Genomic DNA, 20777 nt, shown 5'->3' with positions numbered 1-20777 from the left:
ACGCATGCACACATGTTTTCCAGCATCACATCTTGTGACAATATTAAAGTATTTCAAGCCATGTGTCAAAAGCTGTCAGGAGCACTTGTGTCAGTTCTAACAAACAATGACTATTTTGGGACTCTGCCTGTCCTATGAAATCATGCACATTTTGGAAGTGCTGCCTTGTCGTAATCAATCATTTTGTTGAATGATAGAAATTAAGGTTGTGCGATGTAGACTTTTATTACTATCATCATATCGTGATGATGCATGTTGATGTCATATTTAAGCTAAGTCCCGCAAAGGCGTCCTCGACAGTTATTGTCCCTTCACAGTCCAGCATCTGAATCACTTATCCTCGCCTCCATGGCAGCAAATAAACGTTCTTAAACATATGGAGTACTAGAAGACGAGGAATAGCTAAATATTGTACACTACACAAAAGGGGAGGATACAAAAAAAGTTGCGCTAACCACTATGCTATGTAGCTCTTAAACAAGTAAACAAGGATGGGTGGATTGACACAAATATCGAAAGTAAGGACAGCAAAAACAGTATCACTTATTGATCGATACAACAGTGATTAAAACAGGGGTGTCAAATTAATTTTAGATCGGTTGTTGGTTGACTTAGCTTTACACTTGTGTGGCGACTAAAAATGTCAAAAAATGAGACCTGTGAGACACATCTGCAAAGGCATATATTAGGCCATCCGTTATGCATCCCTCATCCATCGGTTAACGCTGGGTGTATAAGCTCATTTTTTCTTGGCTTTAGGCATAATAATTGATGATAAATTATGTAATATTACACTTTTTTTGCTTTGTCATCTAGATAGCAAAACTCATATTGACAGCCATTGGATTATTTTTAGCATCTTTAATGTGCAAAATGTATCAACATGCATTTCTGTTACAATTGACTTCACCTGACATGCAGGAATGTTATCTTGCGTGTACAAAAAGTGACTTGCATATAATCATCAGATATGAAATAATGCAAATATTTACTGCAGGAACTATTAGCAGGTAAAATCTGGTCGGTACGAAAGAAAGAGGGATGTGAAGGTTGGGGAAGAAAATAAAAAGATGAAAGCAGAGATGATTACATATTTAAGATAACTTCAAGAAAGGTGGTATACCACCTTTCTTATATGACATATTAAAATATGTTTTTACTATAGTAAAGACAAATAAGTCCAAGAAAGAAAGACTATAGTATTGCTGCAAATAATCCATTGGCTCACTGAATCATTTGTAGCTTTTAAAAACCTCAGAAAACAGTCATAAAATATGTTACATTCCACAGAAGTGCTGTAAAGATGACTTCATGTGACTTTCATCTCCTGATGCATTAGCAGTCCAGCATAAGAATCCAAACAATAGACAGTGATAAATCTTTTCTGTAGAACATCATGAGGTCATCATCACACACACATCTGGAACGATATCTGACCTCTGATCCTGCTCTATGATGTCAACACACAGACTTACTACATATATTTAGTTTTATAGATTAAGAGTGAAGCTCACTTCAGGGGCTTTTAAAATGATATAGGATGCCTGTGAGGCACTGTTGTAACTTTACTTTAATACTACCCCAATCTGTGTAAAAACAGTAGAACATTTGCATCAAAATATTGTGAAGATTAACATTACAGGAGTGGCATCAAAATAATGAAATACACACCAACCTCATGATTGTTTAAAGGCCTACTGAAACCCACTAGTTTTTATATCAATGATGAAATCTTAACATTGCAACAAATGCCAATACGGACGGTTTAGTTGACCAAGTTGCAATTTTAAATTTCCCGCAAAGTATCCTGTTGAAAACGTCGCGGTGGCAGCCCAATCCAAGCTATAAGTAGTCTGCTTTAATCGCATAATTACACAGTATTGTGGACTTCTGTGTTGCTGAATCTTTTGCAATTTGTTCAATTAATAATGGAGAAGTCAAAGAAGAGAAGATGTAGGTAGGAAGCGGTGTGTTGCAGCTGCATTTAACAACACAAACACAGCTGGTGTTTCCTTGGTTACATTCCCAAAGGTGAAGCTTTACTATGGAACAGAGCGGTCAAGCGAACATGGTTCCCGACCACATGTCAACCGGCAGGTTTCGGTGAGAAAATAGTGTCAATAAATCGGCTCTTTCCGTAGACATGAGCGGTGCTTGCGTCCTCCTGCAGCTGCGAACTATTACCTCCTCCCACCGGAGACACTGTCGGTCACCAAACCCGTGGCCACACCCCTCCGACTTTCAGGTACCATATAACCTCACTAAAACACTAGTAACACAAAAAGCAAATTTGGGATTTTCCAAAATTATCCAAGTAAATGTGTCTAATAACATCTGAATCGCTCCCACTGCCCTCGCCTTTTTTTTTTAGTCCTTCACTCCCACTATCCTCATCCACGAATCTTTCATCCTCGCTCAAATTAATGGGGAAATTGTCGTTTTCTCGGTCCGAATCGCTCTCGCTGCTGGTGGCTATGATTATAAACAATGTGAGGATGTGAGGAGCTCCACAACCGGTGACGTCACGCGCACATCGTCTGCTACTTCCGGTACAGGCAAGGCTTTTTTATTAGCGACCAAAAGTTGCTAACTTTATCGTCGATGTTCTCTACTAAATCCTTTCAGCAAAAATATGGCAATATCGCGAAATGATCAAGTATGACACATAGAATGGACCTGCTATCCCCGTTTAAATAAGAACATCTCATTTCAGTAGGCCTTTAACACCTACTTTCTACCAGAATCCATCCTTTACCTTATCTTTCATGGAAACTGCAGTTTCCCCTGACACACAAACAAACGCACCCTGCAGCCTTTCCATGTGACGTCCTCACGCACACACCCATGGATGCTGCAATTCAGACATGTACACGCAACACCCGCTCATATGCACAACTACATTCTGTAGCACGCATCAAAGGCATAGTGTGTGCACAGTCGCTAGTTACATGTAAGCACCACTGGCCCAAATCATGCAATCACCCAAACAACAATTCTATTGGCTGTGTCTTCCTGCGGAATATTCTCTGCCACTGTCGTCGTGGAAACAGCAGAAAGGAAGGGACAGTGAAGAAAGACGTCGGTGACACAATTGCTGACTGGGGCTCTTTCAATGGTGACAGAAATACTGTAGACATTTCAAATGAATGGGAGTATAATTGTGTGTGATATTATGCATGATTGAGTGTACATTTGTATGACTAGTTAAGGAGTCTGTGTCTATGAATGTGTGTCATGAAAAAGCAGGATCCTGGGGGAAGAGAACACAGATTTACTCAAGCAGCACACCCCTTCAACCTTATTTCCAATCCTGACTGAGGCAGATTATGCTTTCTGTTGGGTGCTGACACATTTGAGGATGGATTCAAGCCTCTGCTGTATGTGGCTGAGATAGTGCCCTGGCAACTGCTTCACGCAAGATGTTATTAACTCAATGAGACTATTAAGAGGCTCGTGGCTCCTGCTAAATTAAGCCTTAGTGTGCTTCGTGGAGGTTATGACAGGATAATAATTGTGACGTATAAGCGCACCAGTTCAACTTCAGCATTATTTCAGATGATGTTAAGTGAGAGACTCGACTCCTGAGGAGCTTAAATATCAAAGAGTCTTTGGAGAGCCTTCCTGGAGCAAGAACATACACTTTTAAGTGCCAGTCTTCTGCTAGATAATAGGGGGCAGATTGATCTAATTATGGACACTATTGAGACCAATGGTAGAATAGGGAGCTTTATAATCTACATTTATCTCTATTACTTATGCATTGTTTTGTTAGATTGTTGGATGTTGTTATAGTCATAGGTCAGGCCTATTTAACGGTCCATAAATTCAGTTGAAAATTTGAGAAACAAACATTTATGAGGCAAATTCCTATGAACACTATAGTGGTCCTGCTGTGCAGAGAAACTTGGACCATTGAACAGTGACAGTGCCTTGCATTGACATTTGAACCTTGCCAGCAAACATAGAACACGGGGGTCCAAACTTGTGATTTACATAACTGAAGTCAGCGGTCATTTGTACAACTTCTTTAGTTATACTATGTGGTCCTCAAGGTTCCATTTTAGGTCCTTTCTTATTCATAATTAAAGCTATTCAACTGGTGACAAGTGAGTTCTGTTCAAAAAACGTGGGAGGGACTCACACTTTTGCAAAAGTTCCTTTAAAAAGAGCAGAGCACTTCTGTAACTCTGACAAAATAAATAGACCAAAATCATGAGGACGCTGGGTCTCCGGAATATGACAGTATGACTGCGTGGGGTTTGTCCGAGTACCCAGACTTCCTCCCACCATTAAAGACGTGCATCATGGGCGAGGTTGATTGGCAACACTTAACTGGCCCCAGTGTGTGAATGTGAGTGTTAATGTTCTCCGTCTAGTTGTATTGGGGTCCACTTGTCCAGGGTCTACCCTGTCTTCCGCCTGAGTGCAGCTTGCATAGGCTCCAGCCCCCCAGTCCGTCCTTAGCTTTCTGGAAATGTGGCCTTCTAAACAATTTACTTGAATACCCATTGTAGATGGATGATTAAATGTTTATACAAAACTATATTTACAGTGGATCAAATTAATATCAAAATGTGCAGTATCGCCCTCTCCTTGGATAAAACGCTCTACATGTAATGCAAAACAGTGACATCTACTGGCCAAATATGTGTAATGACCACCTCACATTTATGCACAAGAAGGACAATGAAGCCCTGTGCTGTTGTAGTGATTTAAAAATATCTATCATGAGATATGTCCCCCTCAAACCACACACATACCAGTGAGCAGGGACACTTTGTGGAAAGTGCCTTCCAACTTCCCCATGAGAATGTGCACAAAGCCATCTTTGGACAGATGAGTGGCTTCTTTGGAACTCTGGTCATAAACCACCACTTCCTGCTTTCTGCCGAGCTCTACCTGCACAAAGAACATAAAAAAGATGGTGATTATTGAATACAAAGGGAATGAGCCCACAAACAAAACAAAGTATTGTACAAAAGGTGTTATTTACATGTATTTTTGTATGGCTGTTAATACAAGTCTCTAGGGATTCACGGTGGCAGAGGGGTTAGTGCGTCTGCCTCACAATACGAAGGTCCTGCAGTCCTGGGTTCAATCCCAGGCTCGGGATCTTTCTGTGTGGAGTTTGCATGTTCTCCCCGTGAATGTGTGGTTTCCCTCCGGGTACTCCGGCTTCCTCCCACTTCCAAAGACATGCACCTGGGGATAGGTTGATTGGCAACACTAAATTGGCCCTAGTGTGTGAATGTGAGTGTGAATGTTGTCTGTCTATCTGTGTTGGCCCTGCGATGAGGTGGCGACTTGTCGAGGGTGTACCCTGACTTTCGCCCAATTGTAGCTGAGATAGGCTCCAGCGCCCCCCGCGACCCCAGAAGGGAATAAGCGGTAGAAAATGGATGGATGGATACAAGTCTCTGTGAGGATCATGTCTGTAGTTGTATGCAGAATTCCTTAATAGTGATTCAGTTGAATGTTAGGATTCGAATAGATATAGCACAGGGGTGCCCACACTTTTTCTGCAGGCGAGCTACTTTTCAATTAACCAACTCGAGGGGATCTACCTCATCTATATATATCATTTATATTTATTTATTTATGAAAGAGACATTTTTGTAAACAAGTTAAATGTGTTTAATGATAATACAAGCATGTGTAACACATATAGATGTCTTTCTTTCACGAAGACAAGAATATAAGTTGGTGTATTACCTGATTCTGATGACTTGCATTGATTGGAATCACACAGTAATGATGATAACGCCCACATTTTCAAATGGAGGAGAAAAAAAGTTGTTCTTTCTGTACAACACCACATGAAAGTGGTTGGTTTTTGGCATCTAATTCATCCAGCTTCCATACACTTTACAAGAAAAACATTGGCGGCAAATTCCGTAGCTTGCTTGATTGACATTCACGGCACCCGAGGGTCTTGTGAGATGACGCTGGCTGCTGCCAGTTCATTATTATGAAAAAATGACAGAGAGGAAGGCGAGAAACACTTTTTATTTCAACAGACTTTCGCGCCGTCCCTTCCGTCAAAACTCTAAAGGCCGACTGCACATTTCCTATCTTCACAATAAAAGCCCTGCTTCATGCTGCCTGCGCTAACAAAATAAGAGTCTCGGAAAGCTGGCGTGCACAAGTGATGTGCACGCCAGCTTTCTGAGGGATCGCATGTGCACGCCAGTTTTCCGAGACTCTGTATTTAGGTAGCGCAGGCAGCATGAAGCAGGGCTTTTATTGTGAAGATAGGAAATGTGCAGTCGGCCTTTAGAGTTTTGACGGAAGGTACGGCGCGAGAGTCTGTTGAAATAAAAAGTGTTTCTCGCCTTCCTCTCGGTCATATTTTAATAATAATGATCTTGCAGCAGCCAGCGCCATCTCACAAGACCCTCCGGTACCGTGAATGTCATTTAAGTGACGTCTTGGTGAAGATTGATGATCACTGATTTTTAGGTCTATTTTTTTAAAAGCCTGGCTCGAGATCGACTGACACACCCCCCGCGGTCGACTGGTAGCTCGCGATCGACGTAATGGGCACCCCTGATATAGCAGTATGAATACCCTATAAGGTTCATCCAAGACTAGAGTATTTATGTTGCAAATGAATACATCGGTAAATAAAAAATAATCTGGTGCAGTATTTATCATACTGATGCTGTTGCTGTCAGCCATAAAGAAGGTACAAAGTGAGCATGTGCAATGTGAAGCAAAAGAGAGCATGCGCCTCAGCCCTCTCTCTGTTGTTCCTCCCCATGTTGTCAGGCAGGATTTGGTCACATGACCAGGAGGTAGCACCTACTGCAGCTCTGAATCGCTGCATCACTAAGGAGGGAGAGGAGAAGGGGAGCGGGAGGATGAAGGCAGACAGGGATGGAGCGAGCACGGGTATCAGAGCAGGGGACCAGGAAGAAATGGTTGCGTAATGATGAAAAAAAAAAAAGCTAGGCAAGAGAAGAATATGTTATCTTTGTTCAGCTCAACACACGCATAATTCATAATCCACATCTACAGTGTGCCATTCAAAATAGCTCCCGGGCAAAAGTGCACTTTCCTTCATTCAAGGTGGTGATGGCGTGCACAGCTGTACTGCACCTTTCACTGCGAGTGTGCTTGCGTCTAAGTGTCAGACGCTGATTATGTTTCTGCTTACATAGCAGCTGCCTTGGCAGACAGCCATGCAGGTGATTTGGACTTGACAAGGTCAGCATGCTGGATGCTACACAGGCTCAAATCAACAGAAAGCGGCAGCCTTGACAAAGCTAAGATCCCATGTGTCGTTGACATGTGACACCATTGGGCGCAGTAAACACATTCAAAATATGTACTACAGTTGTCTCAAAAAACACTGGGAATACTAATGTTCTTACCTGTATTTTATTTCCCATACAAGTTAGAAGACGTGTGCACTTATCTTGTTTAGATATTTCATTACGCTCTGTCCAAATATCTTTACGGAGGCTTTATAATTTTGGAATGATAATCCTATTGGGATCAGGTCTAATTTGGGAGCCTGATCTCAGTGCCTGAGGTTAAGGGTGAAAATGTAGAATGCACATAGCACGCATGCATGCACACACATACCACAGTGTTGTCAGTGGACAAGGTTTATTTTGTGAGCAAAACAAAAAGTAAGCAGCGGCATAAAAATAGATCAGGCTTTTCACTCACTGTCAGGCAGGCCGGGTGCAAATTGTTAAGCATTTACACAACAAAAATAAGGGAAGTATGAAGTTATTTTTGTAGGGGGATTATTAGTTAACGGGATGTTTATGCTGCTAGGTCACAAATATTTAATTCTAACTTTAAGTTTGGGAGGATAAATATTATGTAAGCTTGCACAAATTAATTTCCACTTGTTGAATGGAAATAACTGCAGTACATTTGTGACATAAAGTTTGACAATTACAATGAAAAAGTAAAGTAATTGGTGCTCATGTCTGTGTCAGGAACAAATATGTTAGTTGTCTCTACATCTTTCTGAAATTACAATGTTTAAAGGCCTACTGATATGAGATTTTCTTATTGAAGGTCCATTCTATGTGTCATACTTGATCATTTTGCGATATTGCCATATTTTTGCTGAAAGGATTTAGTAGAGAACATCGACAATAAAGTTAGCAACCTTTGGTCGCTAATAAAAAAGCATTGTCTGTACCGGAAGTAGCAGACGATGTGCGCGTGACGTCACTGGTTGAAGAGCTCCTCACATCCTCACATTGTTTACAATCATGGCCACCAGCAGCTAGAGCGATTTCGGACCGAGAAAACGACAATTTCCCCATTAATTTGAGCAAGGATGAAAGATTCGTGGATTAGGATAGTGAGAGTGAAGGACTAGGAAAAAAAAAAAAGGCCAGGGCAGTGGGAGCGATTCAGATGTTATTAGACACATTTATTAGGATAATTCTGGAAAATCCCTTATCTGCTTATTGTGTTACTAGTGCTTTAGTGAGATTATATGGTACCTGAAAGTCGGAGAAGTGTGGCCAGGGGTGTGGTGACCACCAGTGTCTCTGAGGGAAGCCATGCAGCTGCAGGAGGACGCAAGCTCCGCTCATGTCTACGGTAAGAGCCGATTTATTAGCACTATTTTCTCACCGAAACCTGCCGGTTGACATGTGATCGGGAACCATGTTCGCTTGACCGCTCTGTTACATAGTAAAGCTTCACCTTCGGGAATTTTAAACAAGGAAACACCGGCTGTGTTTGTGTTGTTAAAGGCAGCTGCAATACACCGCTTCCCACCTCATCTTTCTACTTTGACTTCTCCATTATTAATTGAACAAATTGCAAAATATTCAGCAACACAGATGTCCAGAATACTGTGTAATTATGCGATTAAAGCAGACTACTTATAGCTTGGATCGGACTACAACCGGTGACGTCAAACGCACGCGTCATCATACCGCGACGATTTCTACAGGACACTTTGCAGGAAATTTAAAATTGCAACTTAGTAAACTAAAAAGGCCGTCTTGGCATGTGTTGCAATGTTAATATTTCATCATTGATATATAAACTGCGTGGTTGGTAGTAGTGGGTTTGAGTAGGCCTTTAAAAAATAATATGAAGTCACAAGTGCTCCATGATTTTGCAATATTTCAAATATGGGGTTTCAATTCAATATAGCTGAGATAGGCTCCAGCGCCCTCCGCAACCCCGAAGGGAATAAGTGGGAGAAAATGGATTAATGGATATTTGAAGTATTTTAATTTGAATTCAGAGAAATTCCTTAGCAGCAATAATTTGTTATGTTGCCTTGAATTCTCTACAAACACTAAAATTTTAAAAATATTTCCTCTATTTTAATGAAAATGTATTTTTGACCATTGTCCATCACAGAAGGTCTGAAGAATCTTTACTGTTATTGCACAAGTACAACACAATGTAATTTTTTAGCACAAACCCATTCAAGAACGGGGGCTGAGACCAAAAAAAATAAAATAGCTAAAGTACATATACACATGTTGACACAGAAACTACAAGACTTGCAACATGAGGGGAGGGGGCGGGTGTCTGGCTAGAAGCTGCCAGCCACTAGTGGCGCTTCTCCGTTTTCTGTCACACCACGGGGTGATAAGTGTCGAAGGTGTGTGATGGAGGTGAGGTATGTGTGTGTGGCGTGTATTTTTCGTGGATGCATATGTGTGTGCAAGCCCGCAGCCTGTCTCTGTTTCTCAACCTGAGTGTTCTCGCATACGCGATAACACAGCCAGTCAGTCCAACAAAAGTCAACAAACAGGTGTATATCCATGAGAAGCAGGGAAGTATTTTTTTGCGTCTTTGTTGCACTGTCCTCTGGGAGAGTCTCGAAACTTTGACATGTCGCGTGCAGCCAGGTAAAACAATCCATATTACAATGTTTGTGTTTGAGAGAGTGAAAACAAATCCAAACGTCTCACTCTAATTGTCTAGTTCTGGTTCTAAAATTTATCAGACTTCGCTATGCAGAGCAGATGGTGTCTCCAAGATGTCGTCAAATTTACACCAAAATCACAAAAGTCTGTGTGCACGGAGCTCAGCCCACATCATTCAATCATTTGGAGCAGATTTAGGGTACTTTGAACGGCTGCCAGCATCTTCCAATTCGTCGACACACCAATGCAATGCTTACTTCAATCAGCAGCTGTCCTGTAATGATGATTCCGAACAGGTAGATATCTTCAATGTCCTCGACTAAAAGGGTCGCCAGGCACTGCAAACTCCGCGTCGGGAGTCCGTCGAATCGTGTCCATTAACAACCGTTTCGTCAAGATAGGCAGGTTCCCCCGAACCCAAAATCTTTTACATTTTGTTGAGGTCAGTTGATCAATTCTATTGTTTAGATTTTGGAAAGCAGTGCAAAAAGAAGACAAAACTAAGCAAGCAGGAGTGAAGTGAAGTGAATTATATTTATATAGCGCTTTTCTCAAGTGACTCAAAGCGCTTTACATAGTGACACCCAATATCTAAGTTACATTTAAACCAGTGTGGGTGGCACTGGGAGCAGGTGGGTAAAGTGTCTTGCCCAAGGACACAACGGCAGTAACTAGGCTGGCACAAGCGGGAATCGAACCTGCAACCCTCAAGTTGCTGACACGGCCACTCTACCAACCGAGCTATACCGGCAATAAGGCAAAGAGAGAGTCCGCCTTTGATGAGTGCAAGAGAGAAAAGCCATCATCCATTCATCCATTTTCTACCACTTGCCCGTCTCGGGGTCGCAGGGGTGGATGGAGCCTAACCCATCTGCATTCGGGTAGGAGGCGGGGTACAAGTTGACACCTAATCGCAGGGCCAACACAGATATACAGACAACATTCACACTCACATTCACACATTAGGGCCAATTTAGTTTTGCCAATCAGCATATCCCCAGGTGCATGTCTTTGGAGGTGGGGTGAGGCCGCAGTACCCGGAGGGAACCCACGCAGTCACTAGGAGAACATGTAAACTCCACACAGAAATACTCCAAGCTCGGGAATCGAACCCAGGACATTCTAACTGCTCCACCCAGCTTCCCCATTTTCTGCCATTTGAAGTTATATTACACCGAATAAAATAGTCTGTTTTATAGAAGATGATTTTATTTTTAAGTGTCTATGAAAAACCTGCTTTAGTTAAAATAGAAATTAGGTTTATAGTAACAATAAATCTATGAAACAGTGTATGGGAATATACTGTAAAGCAGGAGATTGGAAAACACCCAACAAGTCAATTGGAAATTAATAGAATTGCCATTTTTCTTCCTTTAACACTTGCTGTTTGCAACCATAATTTAAATTAATGGAATTTAATTAGATTTCGGGAGACGTTCTCAATTAAATTTGTAAATTTGCACATGCCCGACATGATGTGCGCACATTGGTTAGTGCAGTAAAGGTCAACGATCTAGCAGAGTGAGTGTACTAATGCTGCAGGCTGTCAGACTGCAGCATTAGTACAGAATCTCCATCCCTCTGCAGTGCGAGCTTGGGCGTTCTGACGCATGAACACTGCAGGTAAACAAGCAATGCACATTGTAAAAAGGAAGAGTAAGGGAGGGGCCCTTGAGACAAGAAGGAGGAAAGACGGATAGGAATTTTAAGAGGAGTTAAAACAAATGAAAGAAAGCCAAAATGTTAAGGCAGGAGAAGGCAGGTGCGATCAGGTCTTCTCAAAACGTCTAGAAATAATATGATGATGAAGCCTGTAAAGCATGACATGACAAGAAATCAACAACACAATAATGACTGTGTGTGTATAATGGAAAATCTAGACAAGCCTCTATTACATAACATAAAAGTTGTACCCATTTGTATAACACAGCTTGGCTAACATCTTGACCTCAGCAAGGCCACCGATTGTCTGAGTCAAACAACACAAGAGTTTCCTGGTTGGGCACTCCCAAAACTACAGCCAACAACAATCACCTACATGCTAATTCAAAAAGCTGTTGGCAGCTGATCAGTCATTTGACGACTCCACCAAATATCTCTCACTTCGGAAATGATCCACAGGCCCGATGATGTCATCCCAGTGGTGCAATGAGGAGTGTGTTCCCCGGACTTCTGTCTGCTCTTATGGGTTCCAATTGGCATTATGGTTGCCAGCAATGGTCGAGTTTGCTGTGCATTGCTATGCTCCCTTCAAGAGTCTGTAAGCAAGTGTGTTTGCAGTAAAGGCCATGTGCAGTGTAGTGCTACTGCAGATTGCTTTAAAAAAAAGTCAAAGCCAGGCAAGACACAGTACTCTAAAATACATGAAGGTGTCGCTGCGACAGGATAAATCCTAAGCTTAAATATATACCTCCAGTCAGTTGCTCAGCAATGATGATTACCAGACACATTCATTTAACTGTCAAATATGTTCTGAGTTTTGTTGAAGTTGGCTGATATCACCAATATGTCTAATCTAGACTAGAACCCTGCAAATGATTTGCGTTTGTTTTACACATTAATATACATTTCCATTGCACCTCACAAATACACATACAATGCACAAACAGCAAAGTGCACATGTATGCTGCAGATCAGGTTAAACCGTGTCTACCGTCTTATTTGAAAAGAAAGCCACAATTCTCTTACATGACGCATGAGTGTATCATTATCGTTGCCTCGTCTTTGTTCATCCACATACTTAGGCAAATGTTTATACAAATTGATGGTGACGTATATAAAGTGACTAATGTGTTTGTTCAACTGCAAGATTATTTTGTGCTGACATCATCAAAGGAACACAAGGCATTTCCAGGCTCAGAGGTATATTTGGGGGAAAAATGTTTCAGTTACAGTCTTTGTTTGAACCAAGCAATGAACAAATAAATGTGAGTGATCAAAAAATTCCAGGATTCAAACACTGGGTGAATCACGCTGGGAAAGAATCCATATAGTGAATAATCTACTATGTTTTACTGATACTATCAAGCCTGAACAACTCAAATAAAACTCTCAGGTTTCGCGATAACTCCCTGCAAGTCATCATTGAGAATTAGGCATTTTGTCCTGCAGAAAAACACATCTCTTTCCTCCTAAACCGGTAGTAATTTCACACACAAAGTAACCACATGACATCGGTGCATAATGGCAGCGTTCTGTGAGGATTCTGAAGAAGTAGCTTTCAACAGTTAACTTTGTTACAATCATGCCTCATATATTGCAGTGAGGTAAACAAAAGTTATCATAAGATCGTAAGTCTTTACTGGAAAAGTACAGGGCTCGGAGTAACGTCTTCTCCGACAGCCAGCCTAGACGACCCACGGCAGATGTAGCACTAGCCTGATGATCAGGGTAAGGGTTAGACTGTGACCAATTCCATCTGTTCAAAGGATCATCTTTCATTATCATTTATTTAGCGGGGAATAATTATACCTTTGAATTAAGTATGTGAAGCATATATTAGGGCTTAAACATGAATGTTTTACTACTTACGTATAAAATACTACACGGTCTAGCTCCATCCTATCTTGCCGATTGTATTGTACCATATGTCCCGGCAAGAAATCTGCGTTCAAAAGACTCCGGCTTATTAGTGATTCCCAAAGCCCAAAAAAAGTCTGCGGGCTATAGAGCTTTTTCATTTCGGGCTCCAGTACTCTGGAATGCCCTCCCGGTAACAGTTCGAGATGCCACCTCGGTAGAAGCATTTAAGTCTCACCTTAAAACTCATTTGTATACTCTAGCCTTTAAATAGACTCCCTTTTTAGACCAGTTGATCTGCCGTTTCTTTTCTTTTTCTTCTATGTCCCACTCTCCTTTGTGGAGGGGGTCTGGTCCGGTCCGGTGGCCATGTACTGCTCGCCTGTGTATCGGCTGGGGACATCTCTGCGCTGCTGATCCGCCTCCGCTTGGGATAGTTTCCTGCTGGCTCCGCTGTGAACGGGACTCTCGCTGCTGTGTTGGATCCGCTTTGGACTGGACTCTCGCGACTGTGTTGGATCCATTATGGATTGAACTTTCACAGTATCATGTTAGACATCCATTGCTTTCCTCCTCTCCAAGGCTCTCATAGTCATCATTGTCACCGACGTCCCACTGGGTCATTATTGTCACCGATGTCCCACTGGGTGTGAGTTTTCCTTGCCCTTATGTGGGCCTACCGAGGATGTCGTAGTGGTTTGTGCAGCCCTTTGTGACACTAGTGATTTAGGGCTATATAAGTAAACATTGATTGATTGATTGATACATTTAACTTCCTTCTTTGAGAGCAAACAGTAGGAATTGAGGATAGATGGAGAGGATTTTGGAGCTGAATCTAACAGTACCTCAACTTAAGCACATAGTGTTCGATGAGCGAGTTTGTGACTGTTGTATCTTAAATTAGCCCAACCCATTGAAATTAAGTTAAATCACTTCCAAAGAGATGCACCCAGGGATAGGCTGATTGGGAACACCAAAATTGGCCCTACTGTGAGAATGTGAGTCTAAATGGTTGTCTGTCCATCTGTGTTGGCCCTGTGTTGGGGTGGCGACTTGTCCAGGGTATTTTAAGCGACTTGTTTTCAAACAGCTGGTTGCCTGTTTGCCTTGTGAAATTTGGCAACACAGATGTCGTGTAACAGTAGGAACTAGGCTATCACGGTTTATATTCCACACATACGTATTTGAATGACGGACCAAAGAAATCAGAGTTGCGAAAAAGTAATAGTTATGTCTGCGTATCAAAAGGTAATGCTCGACCATCCAGTTTGTTGACCCAGGTCTAGACAGAACAAATTGAAACACGTCAAACAAACACAGTATCTGCAGATTTTTATTATTGTTATGGAAATATGTTCGCTATTTTGACGTTTGTGGTTGCAGGCAGCGGACACTGGTTGCAGTTTGTGTTTAGATAGTTTAGGAGGGAGGGATTGTAACAATCTCTAGATGATGATTTAGGGCTATATAAGTAAACATTGATTGATTTATTGATGATGCTCAAACACGCACGTCAACTGTTGTATCAAAACTTGTGTTTGTAATATAATATAAAAATACAATATGTAATATTGGACAACAATATGTAAGAATACATTAATGCTTTATATCAATGATGAAATATTAACATTGTAACACATGCCAATACGGCCTTTTTAGTTTACTAAATTGCAATTTTAAATTCCCGGCGAAGTGTCCTGTTGAAAACGTCGCAGAATGCTGAAGTGTACGCGTGACGTCACGGACTGTTAGGAAATATTAGCGCTGCCCACACACACAGCTAAAAGTCGTCTGCTTTAAACGCATAATTACACAGTATTTTGGACATCTGTGTTGTTGAATCTTTTGCAATTTGTTCAATTAATAATGGAGAAGTCAAAGTAGAAAGATGGAGTTGGGAAGCTTTAGCCTTTAGCCACACAAACACACGGTGATTCCTTGTTTAAAATTCCCGGAGGTGAAACTTTACTATGGATCAGAGCGTTCAAGCGAACATGGATCCCGACCACTTGTCAACCAGCAGTTTTCGGTGATAAAATTGTGGTAAAAAGTCGTCACTTACCAGAGATCAGCTGAGCTTGTGCTATCCGTACAGCTGCCGTCGACTGCCCTCAGACACTGGCGTCAACACACCAGTGGATACACCCTTCTGACTATCAGGTAATATTAAACTCACTAAAACACTAGCAAAACAATAGAAAGATAAGGGATTTCCCAGAATTATCCTAGCAAATGTGTCTAAAAAAGTCTGAATCCCTCCCAATGCAATTGCGTTTTTTTTTTCCCTAGTCCGTCGCTATCAATATCCTCAAACACAAGTCTTTCATCCACGCTCAAATTAATGGGGAAATTGTCGTTTTCTCGGTCCGAATAGCTCTTTTTGTTGGAGGCTCCCATTAAAAACAATGTGAGGATGTGAGGAGCCATCAACGGGTGACGTCATCGTCTGCGACTTCCGGTAAAGGCAGGGCTTTTCTGTTAGCGACCAAAAGTTGCAAACCTTATTGTCGATGTTCTCTACTAAATCCTTTCAGCAAAAATATGGCAATATCGCGAAATGATCAAGTATGACACATGGAATGGACCTGCTATCCCCGTTTAAATAAGAAAATCTCATTTCAGTAGGCCTTTAAGGTATGCGCGCAACTTAATGCATGACAAAAAGCTGAGAAACAGCTTGTATCTCAAATTACTCGTAAGTTAAGGTACTCAGAAAGATACTTCAAATTTTCTGGCCTGGCACAATTACAAAAGACAAACTACTCACTCGATGTAAACAAAGAGGACATGGGAACCACTGTCCAGAGAAGACGATGGAAATAAATTGGGCATACTCTCAGAATGGATGCACTGAATAGCATTCGTGTAGCACTTCACTGGTCACCTGAAGGGTAAAGACAGAAGGGGACGACCAAAGAACTCATGGCGCAGAACAGTAAAGAAAAAATTTAAGGACCTAAATCACACATGGGATAATATTCAGAAACTAGCCGAGGACCCAGAGAAGTGGAGGGCATTGGTTGTTGCCCTACATGCCACTGGAGGCATAAAGGGCAGTAAGTAAGTGAGGTTCTCGTAAGTTGAGGTACCACTGTATAGTGTCAAAATCAAGCTATCAGGACAGTTTGGAGGGGAAGGGGTGAGCCAGTGTAGCATAGTGTATGGTGGCACATCAATGCAGCGGCATAATTCAGGCTTGATTAAAGTCTCAGAAAAAAAAATCTATTTTTAGGACCCTATCAATTACTCATTTGCTATTCAAAGGTTGTCTTGGAATGCAGCCCTGCAAATAGAAAATATCCTCTGTATTTACTACATACAATACTTACTCTGTCATTTAGAGCAGTGGTTCTTAACCTTTTTTCAGTGTTGTACCCCCTGTGAACATTTTTTTTTAATTCAAGTACCCCCTAATCAGAGCAAAGCATTTTCGGTTGGAAAAAAGAGATAAAGAATTAAAATACAGCACTATGTCATCAGTTTCTGATTAATTGTAAAACAGAGCAAAATATTGCTCATTTGTAGTGGTCTTTCTTGAACTATTTGGAAAAAAATATGTAAAAATAACTAAAAACTTGTTGATTAATAAACAAATGATACAATTTTAAATAAAGATTTCTACACATTGAAGTAATCATCAACTTAAAGTGCCCTCTTTGGGGATTGTAATAGAGATCCATCTGGATTCATCAACTTAATTCTAAACATTTCTTCACAAAAAAAGAAATCTTTAACATCAATATTTATGGAACATGTCCACAAAAAAATCTGGCTGTCAACACTGAATATTGCATTGTTGCATCTCTTTTCACAGTTTATGAACTTACATTCATATTTTGTTGAAGTATTATTCAATAAATATATTTATAAAGAATTTTTGAATTGTTGCTTTTTTTTTAGAATATTTTTTTTAAATCTCACGTACCCCTTGGCATACCTTCAAGTACCCCCAGGGGTATGCGTACCCCCATTTGAGAACCACTGATTTAGATCAATAGCATTCTGAAGTGCCTGTGAACTATAACTTTTCTCAGACAAAAAATGTTTCTTCCAGTTTGCTATCAGAGCTACAGACAAACACCTTAATCGAAGAACCTTTGTGGGTCCAGATTAAAGTGCAGAGAAATGCAAACTTCTACTTAATTGTTTGTGTATGGATCTACATTTCCATGTATTAGCACATAAAAGGTGTTTGCACTCCAATTTGAGTTCACCTCTTTATTTATATAAAATACCAGTGACACTGTTTAATAAACACTCTTCCTTACTCCGCAATATTCCCTATGTTCAGAGCTGGCAATTTTTGCAAACATATGGTGCAGCATCAGCAGAATGGGTGGAGAGCCTTACGGCATAAATGCATTAGTTGGTCGCAGGGCCGTAACCAGGATTTGACAAATACTGAGGTCATTAAATGGTGGTCTAAGAACAGCTTTGAAAGGCTTAAATCATGGGTATTCCAGCACCGTATGAATAATAATATATTAAGCAACACAATGAACAATCTTGTTATTTAATTACTAGGCTGAAGTTTAGCGTATTAAACAATTTTAACATCATTAAAACATAAGTTTACAAACTTCATATCATTTCATCTCAGATATGGACTCTGTAGTTCAAGTAGAGGATGACCTCCTGCATGGTGATGCACAGTGCACACAATATCCCACACAAAGTATATTTGCAGCCAGTCATATCATCTACATTTTGTCATACCGACGCCATGACCTTGGTGTCCTTAATGATACAAACCCCATTTCCATATGAGTTGGGAAATTGTGTTAGATGTAAATATAAACGGAATACAATGATTTGCAAATCATTTTTAACCCATCTTCAGTTGAATATGCTCCAAAGACAACATTTTTGATGTTCAAACTGATAAACACTTTTTTTTTAGCAAATAATCATTAACTTTAGAATTTGATCCCAGCAACACGTGACAAAAAAGTTGGGAAAGGTGGCAATAAATACTGATTAAGTTAAGAAATGCTCATCAAACAATTATTTGGAACATCCCACAGGTGTGCAGACTATTTGGGAAAAGGTGGGTGCCATGATTTGGTATAAAAGCTTCCATGAAAATGCTAAGTAATTCACAAACAAGGATGGGGCGAGGGTCAACAACTTGTAAGCAAATTGTCGAACAGTTTTAGAACATTTCTCAACGAGCTATTGCAAGGAATTTAGGGATTTTACCATCTACGGTCCGTAAAATCATCAAAAGGTTCAGAGAATCTGGATAAATCACTGCACATAAGCAATGATATTACAGCCCTTTGATCTCTCAGGCGGTACTGCATCAAAAACCGGCATCAGTGTGTAAAGGATATCACCACACGGGTTAAGGAACACTTCATAAAACCACTGTCAGTAACTACAGTTGGTTGCTAAATCTGTAAATGCAAGTTAAAACTTTACAAAGCAAAGCCAAAGCCATTTATCAACAACACCAAGGAACGCCGCTGGCTTCGCTGGGTCCGAGTTCATCTAAGATGGACTGATGCAAAGTGGAAAAGGGTTCTGTGGTCTGACGAGTCCACATTTCAAATTATATTTGGAAACTGTGGACGTGGTGTCCTCCGGAACAAAGAGTAAAATAACCATCCGGATTGTTATAGGCGCAAAGTTCAAAAGCCAGCATTTGTGATGGTATGGGGGTGTGTTAGTGCCCATGGCATGGGTAACTTACACATCTGTGAAGGCACCATTAATGCTGAATGGTCCATACAGGTTTTGGACCAACATATGTTGTCATCCAAGCAACATTATCATGGACGCCCCTGCTTGTTTCAGCAAGAAAATGCCACGCCATGTGTTACAACAGCGTGGTTTCGTAGTAAAAGAGTGCAGGTACTTTCCTGGCCCGCCTGCAGTTCAGACCTGTCCCCCATCGAAAATGTGTGGTGCATTATGAAGCGTAAAATACGACAGCAGAGACTCCGGACTGTTGAACGACTGAAGCTCTACATAAAACAAGAATGGGAAAGAATTCCACTTTCAAAGCTTCAACAATTAGTTTCCTCAGTTCCCAAACGTTTATTTAGTGTTGTTAAAAGAAAAGGTGATGTAACACAGTGGTGAACATGCCCTTTCCCAACTACTTTGGCACGTGTGGCAGCCATGAAATTCTAAGTTAATTATTATTTGCAAAAAAAAAATTAAGTTTATGAGTTTGAATATTAAATATATTGTCTTTGTAGTGCATTCAATTGAATATTGGTTGAAAAGGACTTGCAAATCATTTTGTTCCGTTTATATTTACATCTAACACAATTTCCCAACTTATGTAAAAAAGGGGTTTGTAGTTACAGTCAAGGTTGGTCTCATGTAGTCTTGACGTGCACTGGGCAGCAGAGCCCTGAGCCTAGTACCTATACCAGTGGTTCTCAACCTTTTTTCAGTGATGTACCCCCTGTGAACATTTTTTTAATTCAAGTACCCCCTAATCAGAGAAAAGCATTTTTGGTTGAAAAATAGAGATAAAGAAGTAAAATACAGCACTGTGTCATCAGCTTCTGATTTATTAAATTGTATAACAGGGCAAAATATTGCTCATTTTAGTGTTTTTTTTTTAACTATTTGGAAAAAATATATGTAAAAATAACTAAAAACTTGTTGAAAAATAAACAAGTGATTCAATTACAAATAAGGATTTCTACACACAGAAGTAATCATCAACTTAAAGTGCCCTCTTTGGGGATTGTAATAGAGAGCCACCTGGATGCATGAACTTAATTCTAAACATTTCTTCACAAAAAACAAAAAAATAAATCTGTAACATCAATATTTATGGAACATGTCCACAAAAAAATCTAGCTGTCAACACTGAATATTGCATTGTTATATTTCTTTTCACATTACATTACATTCATATTTTTTGAAGTATTATTCAATAAATATATTTATAAAGGATTTCTGAATTGTTGCTATTTTTCAGAATATTTAAAAAAAAAATATCACGTACCCCTTGGCATACCTTCAAGTACCCCTTGGGGTACGCGTACCCCCATTTGAGAACCACTGACCTATACCACCAATATCATGACATCGATCAATTGAATTGAAAGCTATGAAACATGTAAATGATAATCTTTCTGGCATGGTTTTAGTCCAGAGGGCAGGCATATGCTCCAGCTCCTCTTTACCATGCCCACTTTTTTTTTTGTTTAGATCTGACACAAATTCGCCTCATGTGTCATACACCTAAACATGCTTATAAGAAAAAGCAACATTTTGATAACGAGTCTATTTTTGGTACATCAGGTACCACCAAATCTGGCTTCCACAAAGGAGAAGGAGTGTTTCAGGCTAATGGACTGACTAGCTTTTCACAATAGAGTAGGGATTAGCTGCACAAGCAAAGAAAGCAGCCACTTTGGGAGAGAGAAACTA

General features: G+C 40.5%; 1 protein-coding gene across 4 annotated transcripts in view; it reads right to left on the bottom strand.

Moving 5' to 3' along the window:
- Positions 1-20777, bottom strand: part of dusp8a (dual specificity phosphatase 8a) — a 104228-nt gene that overhangs the window by 52222 nt on the left and 31229 nt on the right. For all 4 annotated transcript variants that reach the window (XM_061917751.1, XM_061917752.1, XM_061917753.1 and 1 more), the window contains exon 3: positions 4761-4899. In XM_061917751.1, coding sequence (XP_061773735.1) covers positions 4761-4899 — 139 coding nt within the window. The remainder of the gene's footprint in view (positions 1-4760; positions 4900-20777) is intronic.

Source organism: Nerophis ophidion, linkage group LG12 (genome assembly GCF_033978795.1).
Source record: "Nerophis ophidion isolate RoL-2023_Sa linkage group LG12, RoL_Noph_v1.0, whole genome shotgun sequence".
Taxonomy (NCBI): Eukaryota; Metazoa; Chordata; class Actinopteri; order Syngnathiformes; family Syngnathidae; genus Nerophis; species Nerophis ophidion.
The sequence above is the reverse complement of the archived record's forward strand: the minus strand, read 5'-3'. Positions and strand labels throughout refer to the sequence as shown.